The sequence below is a fragment of the Pseudopodoces humilis genome, chromosome 1 (genome assembly GCF_049639895.1).
Source record: "Pseudopodoces humilis isolate 2021_Gansu_Grassland_sample_001 chromosome 1, ASM4963989v1, whole genome shotgun sequence".
In the NCBI taxonomy this organism is placed as follows: domain Eukaryota; kingdom Metazoa; phylum Chordata; class Aves; order Passeriformes; family Paridae; genus Pseudopodoces; species Pseudopodoces humilis.
In genome coordinates this window covers 17846683-17862714 of record NC_142200.1, presented here as the reverse complement: position 1 = coordinate 17862714, position 16032 = coordinate 17846683, and the positions used below count along the sequence as shown (strand labels likewise).

General features: G+C 34.3%; 1 protein-coding gene across 2 annotated transcripts in view; it reads right to left on the bottom strand.

Annotated features, from left to right (window-relative positions):
- Positions 1-16032, bottom strand: part of ANGPT1 (angiopoietin 1) — a 151724-nt gene that overhangs the window by 64820 nt on the left and 70872 nt on the right. For both annotated transcript variants that reach the window (XM_005516964.3, XM_088064108.1), the window contains exon 4: positions 9014-9246. In XM_005516964.3, the coding sequence (XP_005517021.1) occupies positions 9014-9246 (233 nt within the window). The remainder of the gene's footprint in view (positions 1-9013; positions 9247-16032) is intronic.

The window sequence follows — 16032 nt, the reverse complement described above, 5'->3', positions numbered from 1 at the left end:
TCACAGAACATCACTTTCAGGAGCAGTGCTGCTCTGGTTGTATCTGTTGGCTGTGGACAGATTCCATAGCCACAGAATGAGTCAGCTAACAGGAGATCTTGCAGAAAGCGTTTGGATTTGTTGTAGGGGTGAAATGGGGACGCAAGGTTAGGGATTTTGTTTGGTTGCTTGGTTGTTTTGTTTCTTTGTTGGTTATACTAGTTGTTTATTCTGCTGAAGCAGCTCAATGGTTTTGATTCACCCCATGACGCTACAGTCTCTGGACAGGATGGAGAAGCGGAAGTATTTTGTTTCCAAGAAAAAATGACAAAAGCAAAAACAGCCCCTTTGCTCTAAACCTCTAGCCCTTAATGGCTACGTGCATCGCCCTCACTGCATGTGGGAGGCCCAAAGAGGTGTGTGAACCTCGCTTAAGTACAATCCAGAGTAACTACCAGGCCATGCTGAAATGCAATTAGCAGAGCTACAATGATTCTACCAGCCTAGCCATTAGTCCAGTACCAGATTTGTTAGGAGCACTAAGGTTCATTACATGGAAGAATTTGAGATCTATACTTTTAACATGGGGAGGAAAGAGAAAAGGTGTAGTCAATTAGATGTCTCAGGTTAACATTTATAGAAATGTTTTAGCAGCTACTACAATGTTACTTTGCCCTCCCACACAGCCTCTAAGAGTCTGCAGTAAGAAAGGCAAACAATTACATAGTGAGAGCACTCAAGCTATCCAACTACTTATTAAATAAATCATTTAAAGCAGAATTTCCCTCCTGTAGGGCTGCAGGAATTAACTTGGTCTTGGAAAATGACATTAACGTAGAGAGCTTTCACCCTCTCCAGGGCATAATTATTCAATACCTAATAAATTATCTACAGTTATCAAGTTTGTTTCCCAATAAATCCAGCCTTAGTGACTGGCAAACACAATAATACTTCAAATCACTGTGCATATGAAAGAGATCACTTAAGAATACCATAAAATGGTCCTCATTAGTGAGCTGCAATAGAATGCCTTATGGCCCATTTACAAAAAGATAAAGACACTTAATTATCCAGCTGCAATATAGTTCCTTAAGAGTTTCTGCTTGAGACAGCAATTTTGTGAGTAACTAGCTATTCACTGAGAGGAGAACTAAAGAAGTCTTTCACTGACTGTACAAGGAGATTAAGTTGCTGGCATTGTTTAATACTTCTAGTGTCCATATTTCTTTAATTGATTTATATTTTTCCACGCAGACACCCTAATGTGCATTTGATGTTTCCATCTGAACAATGGTATGCATACAAAGAAATTTTTTACTAACAAGCCATTTGGGTGACACTGAGAGTGCTGTTAGTTGATTTATATATGCTGATATTCTCTGTAATATCTTTGGTGTGAGTGAATAACGCCAGTTTCACAAAACTGAGTGAAGAGGGATTTGGCACTGACCTATACCATAGGAATGAGGATGGGCAATTGATTTTAATATCAACAATCAAGAATTTATATTCACTTCCAGTATTAGATTTTCAGTACAAATAAATATTGATCTCCTGCTGTGATCATCAACAAGTTAATAGATATAAAATATCTGAATCCATAATTCTGTTTTCAAGAATTTAAATATTTTTCCACTGGCATAAATTTCAAATGCTATACATTCAAATCTACTTATTTCAGAACTGAATGTCTATAAAAGTACAGCCTAAGTTGCTACTACCTAATACAATTTGTTGTACTCTATTCTAAAGCATAACTTTGAAATTAAGTTATTCTTGCCCAGGCAGGGTATGAAAATATTTTTATTTTTAAAATATGATGATTTGGAATTTATATTATTTTAGTTTTAGAAAAAAACAACACAGGTAGTGATTATATAAATATCAGCACTAACATTTTAATAGATAATATGGAGAAAAAGGGTACTTGTAGATGTAAGTCGTCTTACCATGAAATAACTCACTCGGACAAAGTGACTTTGTGGATCTAAAAGAAGTCCAACCCAAACTCTGAAAATGTTAAGTGAGTCAGATAAGACTGACCCCAAAAACTCTCCAACAGAGTTTTCTGAGCATCTCTGAAAATTGCATATCAATAAAGAGAGTCTTTAACAAAAACAGGAGCTGTATGGCACCTGAACAGAAAAAACAAGAAACACAAAAGCTGGTGCTGATGGGTATGTTTAACTGAACACCTACACAAAGTCCGGCCAGCCTCTGACTGCAGCCCTGCAGCACTTTCCAGTTCATTTGCTCAATGGGATCCAGCCACAGTAAGAGTAAGGGGACCCCTCTTCCCTAACACTGGGGGCAAAAGAAAGATTCAGTTTTTCTCCAGCTTTCAAAATACAAATAAGAGCAGATCACATAAAGGAATGTATCTCTCTGATAGTGGCCTTTGTGAATTGCCATTGAAGATTTTCTCTTCTGATCTCTTTTTAAGTTAAAAGTATTTCTGTTATGCTTTAAGATATCTTAATAAAAATTAAAACCTCATGCCCATAAAACTTCTAAAGATGGAGAAAGTAGAGAGAAACTGAGAAAATTGATTATTTCCATAACCTTGAACACATAATGTCAACCTTAGTTGAAGTTATCTGCTTTGACATCTTTGGGGAAGTTAAAAAGTGTGGAATACCAGATGATTTCAGCACATTAAACTGGATTTTTTTTAAAGATTTGGAGTAGGCTAACTTGTCAAGATTTTTAATTTATTCTTGACCAATAAAAATTTTAAAAATTAATTATTATATTGAAAGCATCATCATTTGCTATTACCCTGCAATATATTAGAACACATTCATAATTAAAATTCAATTTCTTGTATAAGAAAAAAATGTCTGTCACTTCTTTCATTAACTCATTTCTTAAATGATGTTTCAAGCACAATCCTGATCCACCTCAAGCTTACAGCTTTCAGCCTAAGCTGGTCAGAATCTTGCACCCGGCACAAAAGATTCTACTATGTTTCAAAAGAAAAATAATGCTGTGATTGATGCGACACATTCTAAGTTTCTGCCTCACCAATTATTTCTCAGCATGTAGAAAAAAAATGTCAATGATGAGGTACCAAGAGAAGGCATGGACTTAAGGAATGCAATATTTATAGGGAAATGGTATCAGAAAAAACAAGCTGTCACCTCAAAATACATCTCAGATGAGTACTGATACTATTCTTCCCATAAACAGAAGAAAAATGATCAAGACCTGTATCATAAAACCTTGCTCTTCTACACTGCTAAAATCTAGTGGATTTAAACATCCTCATTATTGTATTCCAATGTATGGCTGAATCAATGTAATATAGAAAGTCTGTCTTATCTAGCACTGTAAAAATACTAATATTTAAAATAACTATTCTCTTTTTCTGTCCTGTGCTCCCACCAGTATTTTGGTTTGGTTTTGGCTTTTTGTAGTTTTGGTTGTTTTTTTGTTTTTTGTTTTTTATTTTTAATTTTGGGTGGTTGTTTTTTTTAAATTATCGCCTGTATTATAAAAGGTTTCTTTGAAGTCTGTCTAATGACGAAGGCCAGCATCACTGCTGAGGCAATTCTGCTTCTGTCAATGGAGATTCCCCTGAGCCTGTAACCTTCAGGTCATTTCTTTGACATTCTCAGTCTATTTTCACTCTTTCCACTTCAGAATAAATTTTTACATCATATCAACTTTGGACTAAGAAGTGGACTAGACTGATTACCATTTAATTTTTTTCAAAAAAATAAATTAATTGCTATGCCTTTAAAAAGTATGAATTCCATTCAAATAAGCTTTTGGGTGTATTTACTTTTCCTACCCATAAACTACAAGAGTTATACCTTTCCTGAAATGCCAGACCCACTAACCATGTTATTTACTTTATGACATCAATAGGCACTTCTGGGGAGGAAAAATTCCTAGCATATACATGTATTATTTTGAAAATTAAGCTTAGCATCTTGTCAGCATTCAAGAGGATGATAATTCTTCATTTCTCTTTTACTAAGAGGTCACAAAACCAGACACTCATGACAGAACTTTCTCTTTTGTTCCATTAGTTTTCTAAGGTAAGTAAGTTTAAGCCAAACATTTTAGCAAGGTATATTTTTATGCAGTCTGGAAAACAGCCAAAGAAAAAAAATAATAGGCAAAAAAAAAATTTTTTCTCACTGAATTTTACATTCCTTTATCCTGTGGGTAACACTACTAGGAAGTTATCACAAGTTATGCAAATTATTTTAACACAATAGAAATTCAATAATTTTTTTAATACTGTAATAAAAGACAATGTATTTTTGATTTGGCACTTTTTGTGACATTTGGCATGAAACAATTTCCCAGTGGACCAATTTGAACTTGCCGACACATCTTTCATTGTATTATATATTGCTTAACATAATTGGTAGTATACGCTGTGTTCTGGGGTTGAGGAGTTTTTTGAGTAATATTCATGTGACTGTCTATCTTAGCACTACATACTACTGGTCTTCTCCATAAATAATTTTTCTGACATGGCAGCTTAGAAAATACTTCACGGTACTATTTATTGTGTTACAGTACTGTTACAGTACTATTTACTGTGTTTGACAGTTACAGCAATGTGTTTTATAAATAACACTCTAAGACAAATAATACTCTAAGTAACAAGAGAAGGGACACTTTAAAGAAAAAATAAGCACAAAACCTTTATGAACTTTTTTAGGAATAATTTCATCTCTATCCATCTGTAATTTGATCTCTGTTATCTGCTACAGGTAAGGAATTTTTACAGACTTGAAGATAATCATGCAATATCTCTGTGATTAATCAGGCTTCACTTTTATGTTTTTATTTCTTCTTTTGTTGGGGAAAGGTAAAATTTTCATGCATTTATCTACATTTTAATTTGAGGATTATTCCATCTTTAAATAGTTATTTTAATATTCACCATAATGAATAGCCATTTCCTTTACAAGGCTAGTGTCTGAAGGTGCTTCTATTTTAGAAATTCTTCTGTAGAAATTTACATGCAGATGTTGCCAAGGTTTTTGCACCTGCTTAAAATATACAAATAAATACAGAAAATGTGACAAGTGTTTTCAGCCACAGCCACAGGCCAAAATAGACATGTGAATCCCCATGGTACCCTGCATTTATTTGACTCTCTGTAGGCTTTGTGACCTATTAGAGTGCCTATTTGAAGGATTACATGCAACTAAAACTCTAGAGTTGCTCACACTGGGAGAGAGGTGGGTGGTATTCTGGAAACTGAACTCACAAACAATTCCAAGTTTTACAGGTGGCCCTCATCCCAAACTGGTCTGTACCAAAACTGACACTGAAAATGAGATCTGGTTTCCTGTTTAGGTCCACTTATATTTTAAATTTTTTTTTCATTTGTGTTGCTTTTACCTTTTCAGTTGTTTTTTATGTTTTTTTTTTATTTGGATGGTTTGGTTTATTTTTTTCTCTCTCTCATTTTTCTTTATATTCTTTAGAAATTTTCCTAATACATGCCTAGGCACAGTGGAAGCACCAAAGCAGATTTCTTAGGGTTTTCATCCAGTTCTAGGGACTTTGTTAGCTCCTTAGCCTGTTTAACTGAACAAAAACCGTTTCTGTTCAGCCCTGTATCTCTATATTACCCAGCTATACTATTCATGGGCTCCTAGCAAGAAAACTTCAGATAGTGTCCCATTTATTTAAATTAATCTAAAAAGAAGTCTTCTGATATGATTATGTCATTACCAGAGTAAATGTATTTCATGTTCTGTAATCAAAAAACAATGATTATCACCAGGTTGGTTTCAAATTAATTGGTTGGCTATATTATATTTTTCATTTTCACAGATGGGAAAATCCTCAATACTATGACTTATGAGAAAAAGACAGTAATTTTCCTATCTGTGACTTCTCCTGGAAGAGCATTTGCAGATGGATGGATGGATGGATGGATGGATAGAAAATTTTTAAAATATCACAGCATAAATGTAAGATAAAATATAGTGACTTACATTTTTAGGAAATTAAAAAAATTAAAAAAACCAAATTTTTAATTCAGGAAAATCTGATAAAGTTCATTCTCATAATACCACAGGATTTAGACATATTTTGCAATTCCTCTCAACTCTGTTGTTCATGCTGATAAAGTTACTCATCTTTGACAATCTGGCTTTCTAGACTTGATGCCTCACTTAGGTTGTGCTTTCTGTCAAAGATGAGTGTCCCTATTAAAGACCCAAAGTTCTGAAGAGGACCCCATCCTTTTCTATCTTTACAGATTTCTAATAATTAAAAAAATATCTATCAATCTCAATTATATTTAGTAACCTTACTTGAATTACTCAAGTCCTCTCTTTTATCAATGGAAAATACTTCTTAATGTTTACTGGCTGTTCCTTTTCTCCCTATCATTAATCATTTTGTGCATTTCCATAACAGCATTCCACATATCTTCTTTCCCACCTAATGGTTTTGTTGTATGTTACAGCTCTCTCTCCTCATATGAAAATTGTTCCAGGACTCTAAATTTTCCATTGTCCTATTCTTTTCTGGACCATTTCCATTTCTGCTACATCCCTCATGAAATTAGATGACTGAGATGTACCAAAGTGGAAGACAGAAGAGGTGCCACTGATTTATGTATCACTTTTTGTTATTCTCCATTTCCCAGGAAACAGAGTTCTCACACTGCATTTTTTGTTCTGATCATTAGTGCACACATCAATATTTGTGTGAGACTACCCAAACTTCATGTTTTGGTGTGAATTTATAACACCTCCAGTGGTACTTCCCAACATGCATACATTTCCACCTTCAACATATATTTTCACAGATTGAAGTTGGCATTAATTTTTGGCACAACCTTTAGTACTTAGCCTTCTTTAGAGTGGTCTTGTGCTCCAGGAAAATATTGTTTTAACTTAAGCTATTTGTCTACTTCTTCAGGTGTGAATGTACCTACCAAAAATATTCCTCAGTTAGACTTAATCAGACAATAAGAAACATTTATTCGCTTTAATATTTCTTGTTAAGTTATCCTCCTACAACAACAAATGTATCTAAGGAAAATTCTGAACATGATAATGCACAAAAGATAATGGAGTCTAAAATCAAGGGCTTAGAAAGGCTATTAAAGTTATATTTAGGCATTTAAATGTGCTAAGCATCATTTACTTCCACAGTTCCTCAGAAATTAAAAGGACTGTTGAAAACTCAGGTTTTCAGGCACCTGAATTTGTACCCAGGAGACCAATTTGAAACACCCACTTCTATATTCCTCAAAGTTTTTATAAGCAGCTGAGGAAACTAAGTTAAGGGAAGATGTTGGTTTGCTTGTTGTTGTTTTTTTTTCTTTGAATCATATTCAAGATTGTTAGAAAAATCTCTTTAAGCTTAAAAGAACTTGCTATATATCTCTGTATGAGAATAATATATCTTTCATTTTGATATTGATTTTAAAATACTCCTGAGCTTTACTAGAACACTCTGGACACAGCCTTGCCAGGTTTCTTTGCCAAAAGGCCATAAAACATAATAAAGGATTTGCATTGCATCCCAATGTTTCTCTACTGATATGAGAACAACCTACTATGAAACATGTTATTTAATTCAAAATTCTAGGGAACTATATAACAGAATGAGCAGAAGGGAACATTTAGAATGAATATGAGAGGGGGAAAAACTTTTTTTTTTAAAAAAAAGTAGTCTAACACTCATCCAAGCAGGCAACACTTCCAAACTAAGAGATGTAATCCTCATGACTGGAGCAGTGTATATTTAAACCACACAAGTTGCCTGGGAATATATAGCAGAGAGAAAACCCACATTGTCTTGAGCTGAATAGTTTGATTGATCTAGGACGTCTTCTGCCTCTTAGACAGAGCACTGAATAATGATGCAGGTGAAAAGTTTTCAGCTGGGGGGATGGGGTAATAGTTTGCTGGTTTCATTTTGGTATTTTGCTTTTTATTTTTTAGTTTTTGGCATTTAGAGTTCTAGAATGACAATAATCTATTATGCTGGACTCTTCAGACTTCTGATACCTCTCAGAGAACCATTTTAATTCATAATTCCACAATTGCTATCACAACTCATGTATCTACAGTTTCTCTCTGTGTTTATCCGGTACCTTTCTCAGAAGCATTTTTATGTTGCCAATTCTGTATGACTTTGCCTTGTTTTTCATAGTTACTAATGTATTCCTCCAAGTGTACAACTTCTATATTTCACAGTGGTCTCCACCCATCTCCCTCAATGAATTCTGGTGAAAGAAATTTCTTTCTTAAGAACATTCTGCAGTGTCTTTAGCATTTGAAAATTAAAATTCTATCTGAATTTCTGTTTCTGTAAGAAAACTGTTTATTAAGAAAAACATACCAGAAAATTGTCCTATAGTGTCTTTATTGAGCCCTTATTTCAAAGCATGTTAATTCTATCTTTTTTTTTTTGGGGGGGGGGTACCCAGAAACAAACAAAATACAGCAAGAGAGAAGAAATTAAAAATTATCCCTAATTATAAATAAAATCTAATTTAAGAGAAGAGGTTAATTTTTCGGATGTCTACATATAGCGCCATAAGAGCCTATATCCAAAATCATCAATATTATAACCCATACACATGTAAAAACTCTGAATTACTTTCCTTTGGTTAGTAGCCTGTTCTCTTCATTGACTGAAGGGAAAGTCAAGAGTAGATGATGTACAGACATCTGTAAAGTTAAGATCCATGGTTGGTTGGCTTAATTCCAGCAGAAGGAGACAGATACTCAGAGGAACAAATCTGTATTTCTAGTGCACAGGCAATGTAATTTTGGCTTATATATGCTGTGGTCAAGATATAAAAACTCAATGATATTAAATTCAAAGAATCAAACATGGCTGTTGGTACAAGGGTCAGCCACAGCACTGTCTGAACTTTACTTGATTTGTAGGTTCTCACCAGCTCTTTCCTCTTGAATTATAATGTCTTTTTCTTTCTTGGAATAAGACCACTAAGTTTCGGTTTTCCAAAAATTCAGGAATTAATTCACAAGAAACTTCCTAGTACTTTGAATGCTTTATAATGCCACTTTCTTACCTCCTTCCTTGGAGCAGAGGGTGATCAGGGTGTGAACTGTGTCCATCAATTCAAGCTGCTGTTTCTGCAGGACACTGTTATTGCTTGTTGCCTTGTTTAACTGCTTCTCTAGCTCCTGAATTATGTAGCTTTGTCGTGTGACTAAGCTTTGCAGATTCTCTTTTTCCTCCTTCAAAGTGGCCAGCTCCTCCTTGTGCCTTTCTTCCATTTCAAGAATTCTATGCTCAAGTAAACTGAAATGAAATAAAACAATTAGCAGATATTATTTCATGTCAACACAGTTAATAATACAGAAATCAGAACACTATTTTCAGTGTATAATTCACTACCTAAATCAATAATGCTAAAATATGTCACATCTAATTCAAAAATTCAAACACTGAGCTCCTCTGTCAAGTAGTCAACCATAACTGATCTCTAAGACTGCATTTTGTGATGTTTGCATGTTATAGTGCTTAAAGGGCATGGAATTTCATATGTAGGTATTACTCTGGTCTACAAATATCCCTATGCACAAGCATAGGGCCAGTAAAACATTTGAATGTAAAAGCCCAGGCAGAAAAACCTGATGTAGGCAGAGGAGGGAGAAGAGCAGGGCATTGAAGAGGACATGGTTGCTAATATGATGAGACAAAAATGAGAGCAAACTGCAAAAGAGCTTGTGAAAGGCCTTGTCACTGAGTGGAAGATAAGCATTATAAGCTATGGAGGACCATCAAGGTGCATGGAACCCTCACTAAATGTACTTTTGAATTTGGTCTGTGAAGCTGGGAAAAGAATTTCACATCAGATGAGCAGTACCTGCTTTCATATTAAGAACAGTACTGTTTTCCCAAAAGGTAAATCAGAAACTTGCATTTTAATGTAGGATTCCCTTGTTTTCCTTGAGTCTACACACATATCCTGCTAACATGCCCCAGCTGTGTTTGATTTTTCCACAATAGGCTCCTCAGGCAGAAAACTGCTGGGCATCATGCTATGTGCCTGCTTAACATCAAATTTTATAAAGAATTTTGCACATGTATAGAAGCCCTTTTTCTCTGGATTAACATTCTTTCTCTAGTACCCTTTTCTGTCCTGTGCTGGAAGTGTTCAATTTAGCAAGATCAAAGGCATATCAGGTTACATCTAGAAAAATAGTGGTGCTGGAGACTTAAAGGACAGCTAATATCTGTCAGCCATGAACAAGAAGCTTTTCCAGGACAGTGCTCTGATGCTGTGGTGGGAATTTAACAGAAATAATGTATTAGTATTAGATAAAGAAATTAATTCAATCTCACTGCTACTTTCTCTTTGGGCTTTCTGCTCTATACACCAAAAGTTATGTTTCTCATGCCCACAAACCAAGTGCTGGTTAAACACTTGCCAACAAACTGCTTCCTGCTCAAGTCAGTCTTAGGTTTTATTTATTTGCACTCTCCTTCTACCTTTGTTTTTACTTCTGGATAATAGATCAGTGGCAAAATGCCTGCATAATTTTAGAATTTTAGGCCACTTAACCTAACAGAGGAATGTAATAAAATCCACATGGAGTTGCTTCTACTCTGCATCATGGAGCCTTAATATGAGCTGTTAGATATGACAACAATGCAAAGATTAAATTCAGGCACCAAAATTTGCTTTGCAAGCTACGGTGAGAACAAATTAATATTTTTTTAAAGCACATTTTTTTTTTCCTGAAATATTATAAATATGGAATTTACAAAGATCCTGAAGAAAACATACTTTGCAATATTAATATGTTTTCAGTGAAAACCGGAAGCATCTGGGTAAAGGGAGCAAAAAAGAAAAGATGTGAGGAAAAAACCAATTTCATAGGGTCCCAAACACAAAGGAGAATATATCTCATTTTAAAAGACTCAATAATTAGAAACAAAATAAAAAGATTTAGTGGGCTGAAATAAGATGGTAGAAGGTTACACGCTGAAAAAAATATGGATTTTGAAGACAAAGACTATAAATTGTTTTAGGACCTTATCAGACCTGTAGCTGATTTTTCATCACTTGAACAGTAACATTAAATATCATGGTATAGATTCACATGGATTTTTTGAGAATATGTAGCCTTTGAAATTTCTTATGCAGTAAGGCAGATGTAGTTTAGTTTGGCAAGAGTTGAAAAATCTTCAGATAGATTTGGTTCTAGTCATAAAATATTGTCAAGGAAACACACTTCTTTTTGAAATTTATCAATTCTCTCCACAGAATAATTCTATTCACTGATAATTTTTCACAGAAATTATTGAAATCCTGGTTTGGACTCCAGATTTAACTTTTCTGATAGAGTAGTTACATCAATGCACTTGGGATAGGAAAAAGGTGGCCTGGTCACAGTCTATAATAGAATGGGTGCTAGGTGGGACCACATCCCAGTCTGACATCTTACAGTCTCCCAAAATATCATGTATTTTCAATGCAAGAGAAGATGCCATTCGGGAAGATAAAATATAGCTTTATAGTTATATAGTAAGTAAAGACAAAAAAGTTCCCTTCATCTTTATCCATATAGTACAGTACAATGTATTTCCTTAATTCCACAGTATCCTATTTACATGTCCACAACTAAATAATTTCCAGATCTGAATGATTTTCATGTCAAAGAAAAACCCTTTGACAGCCACAATTTATGCATTGCATTATTTGTTTCCCACTGTGGCCTTCCTCAGGCCATAGTAAATGAATCCAGGGGATGACAATCTTATTTGTGGCAGCATTGGCCATGTCGAGCAAGAAAAGAGAAGCTGACAATGTTTAGAGCTCCACAGTTTGGCATCTACAGAGACAGACAGGAAGCAGATGTTTTATGGCTTTAATAATAATACATCCTAATATTTCTGAGTGGTGTGTCAACATGTGGTGGAAAGATGGAAGCGTCATAGCACTTGCTTCCTTTAGTTTTCTACATAGATTAAAAGTCCTGTAATTATAAACTGAAAAACGATGCTATTTTCAGGAATGCATATATATATTTATGCAATTAGCTTTCTTTATCCATAAATCTATGTCAGATAAAAGTCCTGAGGACAGGACAACTCCCTGTATTCCTGGGAGAAGTCCAAAACATTCATTTTTGTTTTACTATGAAACAATGAGAGAACTTTGGTCAGATCTCCAAATGTACAAAAGCAAAGTCTTCACACAGATTGGGGATCTCTGAGCAGGTCTGTTCCAAAAGGAAGAAATTCTTCAATAGCGTGAGAAAAGCTGCTCTTATGGTTTTTGACTCCAATATTGCCGGAATTATTTGTATTAGTATATTAATATTTGTTATAGATAATTTAAATTAAAAAAAATAAAAATAAGTGCTAGGAAGTTTAAAAAAAAACTTTGAAAAAGATTGAAAGTGATTAAAAAGATATTTAGGGTTTCTTTAACTGTGACAAGACCACTCTGTTGCCTCTTTTTTGTAACATCAGACAACCTCTAACAGACAAATACCATTAAGAAATAACTTTGCTGAGTGCTTGGTAAAGATATTTTCTCAAATTTTTAAAGAAGCATTGAACACAGAGTTAAAATACTTTTAATAATTTTCATTAGTGGCTATTGCCAACACAAAATATTAACAAAAACAGAAAGAAGGCTATCTATACAAATCAGTACAACATCCTCAAAAGGCTGACTGAAACACTCTTTTATAAAACTTTCCAGTAAAATGTTATGGCTCTTTTTGCAGTAAGTTTCCTGTATTAATTTCCTATACATTTTAAATTCTTATACAATTCCTATATGTTTGGAATTTCTAAATTTTTGAAAATACTACTAATCTAGACATCTGAAATATTCATGGGAACTACAACACAATAAAAATAAGTCACCATTTTCCAGATAAATCATATAAATATACATATATTTATTTATAAAGATGCACACATAAACACATATATATGTGTTTTTTTATAATTGGATTCTTCAGTTTAGGAAAATAAATCAGGAATTTGAGGAACAGAATAAAGTTGTGAGTAAGCAAGTATTGTTAACATTAATAAATACCTATGATACTCATGGACAATGACACTTTGGAGTCATCTAGGAGAATATTAATTTAAAACCAAACACAGTCCCACACAAGGGGATCCCAAACCCAGACAACTTTAATTTTTTCTAAAGGTTAGCTAGGTCTCCATGTCTAATGTAGTGGTTTTGGTGGGGCTAGGAATCTATTTCCAATGGTAAAAATGATGCCTTGATGTTTGTCAGGATACAAGTCCATGGAATAGACCCTGTGCAATGCCTCATTTCAACTGTGCTATGTCCAGCTGATTCAGGAAAATCCTCTACAAGTGCTGGAGAGGGTACCCACACAGAAGTCAAAGAATGACTTCTAGTGAAAACTGTTATCATTTTGAAAGGTGAAGAAGTAGAACTTGTAGGAAGCACTCTGGTAGCTGTAGAAGGGGGAAGGAAAGCCTGGTTTAGAAAATCTGCCTTATAAGGTAGTTTAATCACAAATCCATTCCAGACCACAGAAGTTTAAGAGATTTTTTTTTTTAATCTTTGTTTTCAGAATCCTCAGTTTAGACACGTGAGAACAGGATATAGACCAGACCTTGGAGATGGATATCTTTTGCACCAAAATAATCTTTTAAAAAATTATGACTTATTAAATACAGAGATAAAACATATACTTCTTGAGCTATTCAATAATTAAAGACAAGTAATGTCACAATAGAAAAAAATTATTTGGCCATGTATACGTACCTTTCTTTTATTATATATATATATATATATATATATGAAGACAAATGGGTAGAGGATTTCAATGCTTACTTTTGAGTGCAAGTACATTATTTTAGCAAAGAAAGTCTGAGACAGCTTCTCTGTACTTCCTTTTAGGTGAGTGAAACTTTCTGTATGTTGTTAGGGGCTGACCACTCATACTACCTTGGGAGTCTGATGCTGTCTGATCAATCTAAGGAAATATAAAATATGTGTCCCCATATTTCTCAGGGCCAGTAAAGTAACAAGTCACTTAGCACCAGTAAGCCTACTTTTTATACCGGTGACAAGATAATTCCATTGTAATCACATAAGTGAAGTGTAAAATTGGGATTTATCTTTTTAGTATATGTACAACCTTCAAATAAAACTTGTCAGACATGTTGTGTTTCCTCATCTTTCACACAATCAGACAGACATTCAAGAACCATTTTTGAGTCCTTACTTTTCATAACATACAACAATTCTTGCACTGAACGTGCTAATCCAGTATATTTTATGCAAAGTCAGGAAAGATTTTATGTTTAAATTTCACTTCCACTATTTGTTGATGGAAGATCCAGAATTCCATTTTATTTTCCCTCATTTGTTCCCTTTTAGCAAATAGAAAGGTTTTTTACACTTGCATATTGAAACAAATGGCACACTATAAATTAAATGCAGCTGGTATACTCCAGGGGGAAAAAAAAACCAACCCAAAACGTTCAAAAGGCACTTAAGAAGGGAAATTTTTCAAGAATAAATCAAAATAGCATTTAGAAAGCTCTTGTGGGAAAAAAATGGCAATGGAAGAAACCACCATTTACATTATAGTGGGTGGGAACCCACAAAACCAAATTATTTATGGCATGAGAACACTCAATAGACACATGATTCTAAGGCAAATGTGCTCTACTTACACCATGGAATATCTTCCATTTCAGTGGAATAAAAAGAAAAAAATTGGCCCCTCTTCCCAGAAAAGACAGGCAGTAAAGAGAAAGGCCAAGAATAGACATATTTCTAGTCTAAAGAACATGCACTGCTCCCTTGTTGATACCCAGTGTTAGTTTTATTTAAGGATAATATGCAAGTTACTATAGTACATCAATGAACCGTTATTGTTACCATAAGATTTTGCATTTCTTTCATCCAAAATTCAGTTCTCTGAATGTGAATAACATCTTAATTTTCAGTTTATATAGAGGAAATCTTAGCACAGAGAAAGAATTTATCAGCCCACAGTATACTATCTCTTGATTCTTTTTGCAAAGACAATAGCTCCTACACCAGTTCCCACTGCACTGTAAACCTACCACAAAAGAAAGATCCTTTCCTAAAAAGCTTACAGTCCATGTAGGTAATGTGGATAAAAAGGATTTTCTCTGTTTATTGGTGTGAAAGTGATATAGAGAGGGATTATGAGGACCTAACTGCAAACACCTGCTAAACAGGGCCTGATGAGTAGTCTGCAAATGTTGTTTAAATTAAACAAGTTAAAATCGTTGGCATGTCCAGAAGCCTAATATCTGCTGAGATCACCAAGATTTGTCCTACAGTCAACCTGACACAAACATAATTGATTTCAAATCTAGAACCTGCAAGGTCAAGACTACCTTGCAGTAGTATTATCATCTATATAGATGATATCAAGAGATGATAATACAAGAATGGATGATCCATATTTTAGTGCAATTATAACACCTCCTTCTCCCTAATTTTATCAGTTCTGAGGAGACTTTGAAAGAACCCACACCATGCTTGCCAGGTCCTTGCTTTGCTACAAGATAGAATCCTGTGTGCTTTTCCATCTATCCACAAATACCTATACCTCTGAGACAAACAGCAAAAAATGTGCTTTTAAAAATAGCCCTCCTTTTCTTCCTCCTTTTTCAAAAAACATTTTATCATAATGTCAGCCAAGTCAAAGGTCAGTTCAAGTAGGGCTTATTTGTTTACTGACATGAAGACTTTTTACTCTGATTCATTCCTAATGTATATAAATAAATCCAAATGATTAAGTTTGCAAGATTCAGTCTCTTAAGCGGCCAACAAAATTTTCTTGCTAACCATATTGCAGCAGATAAAATACAAGTACTTATATACTTACCTAATGCTTAAATTAAGTCCATTTTGAAATAAATTTGTAAAATACGTAGAATGAACTGTCCCCTGCCCATACCCAATTTGTCTGTAGATTACAGGGAGAGCCCACACAAACAGTTTAGGTGAATTACCTATTTTTGAGATTGCTGAAGACAAGTTAATCCCATACTAATTTATTCATATTTTTATTTCATTAAGGGACATCTGTGGAGTTC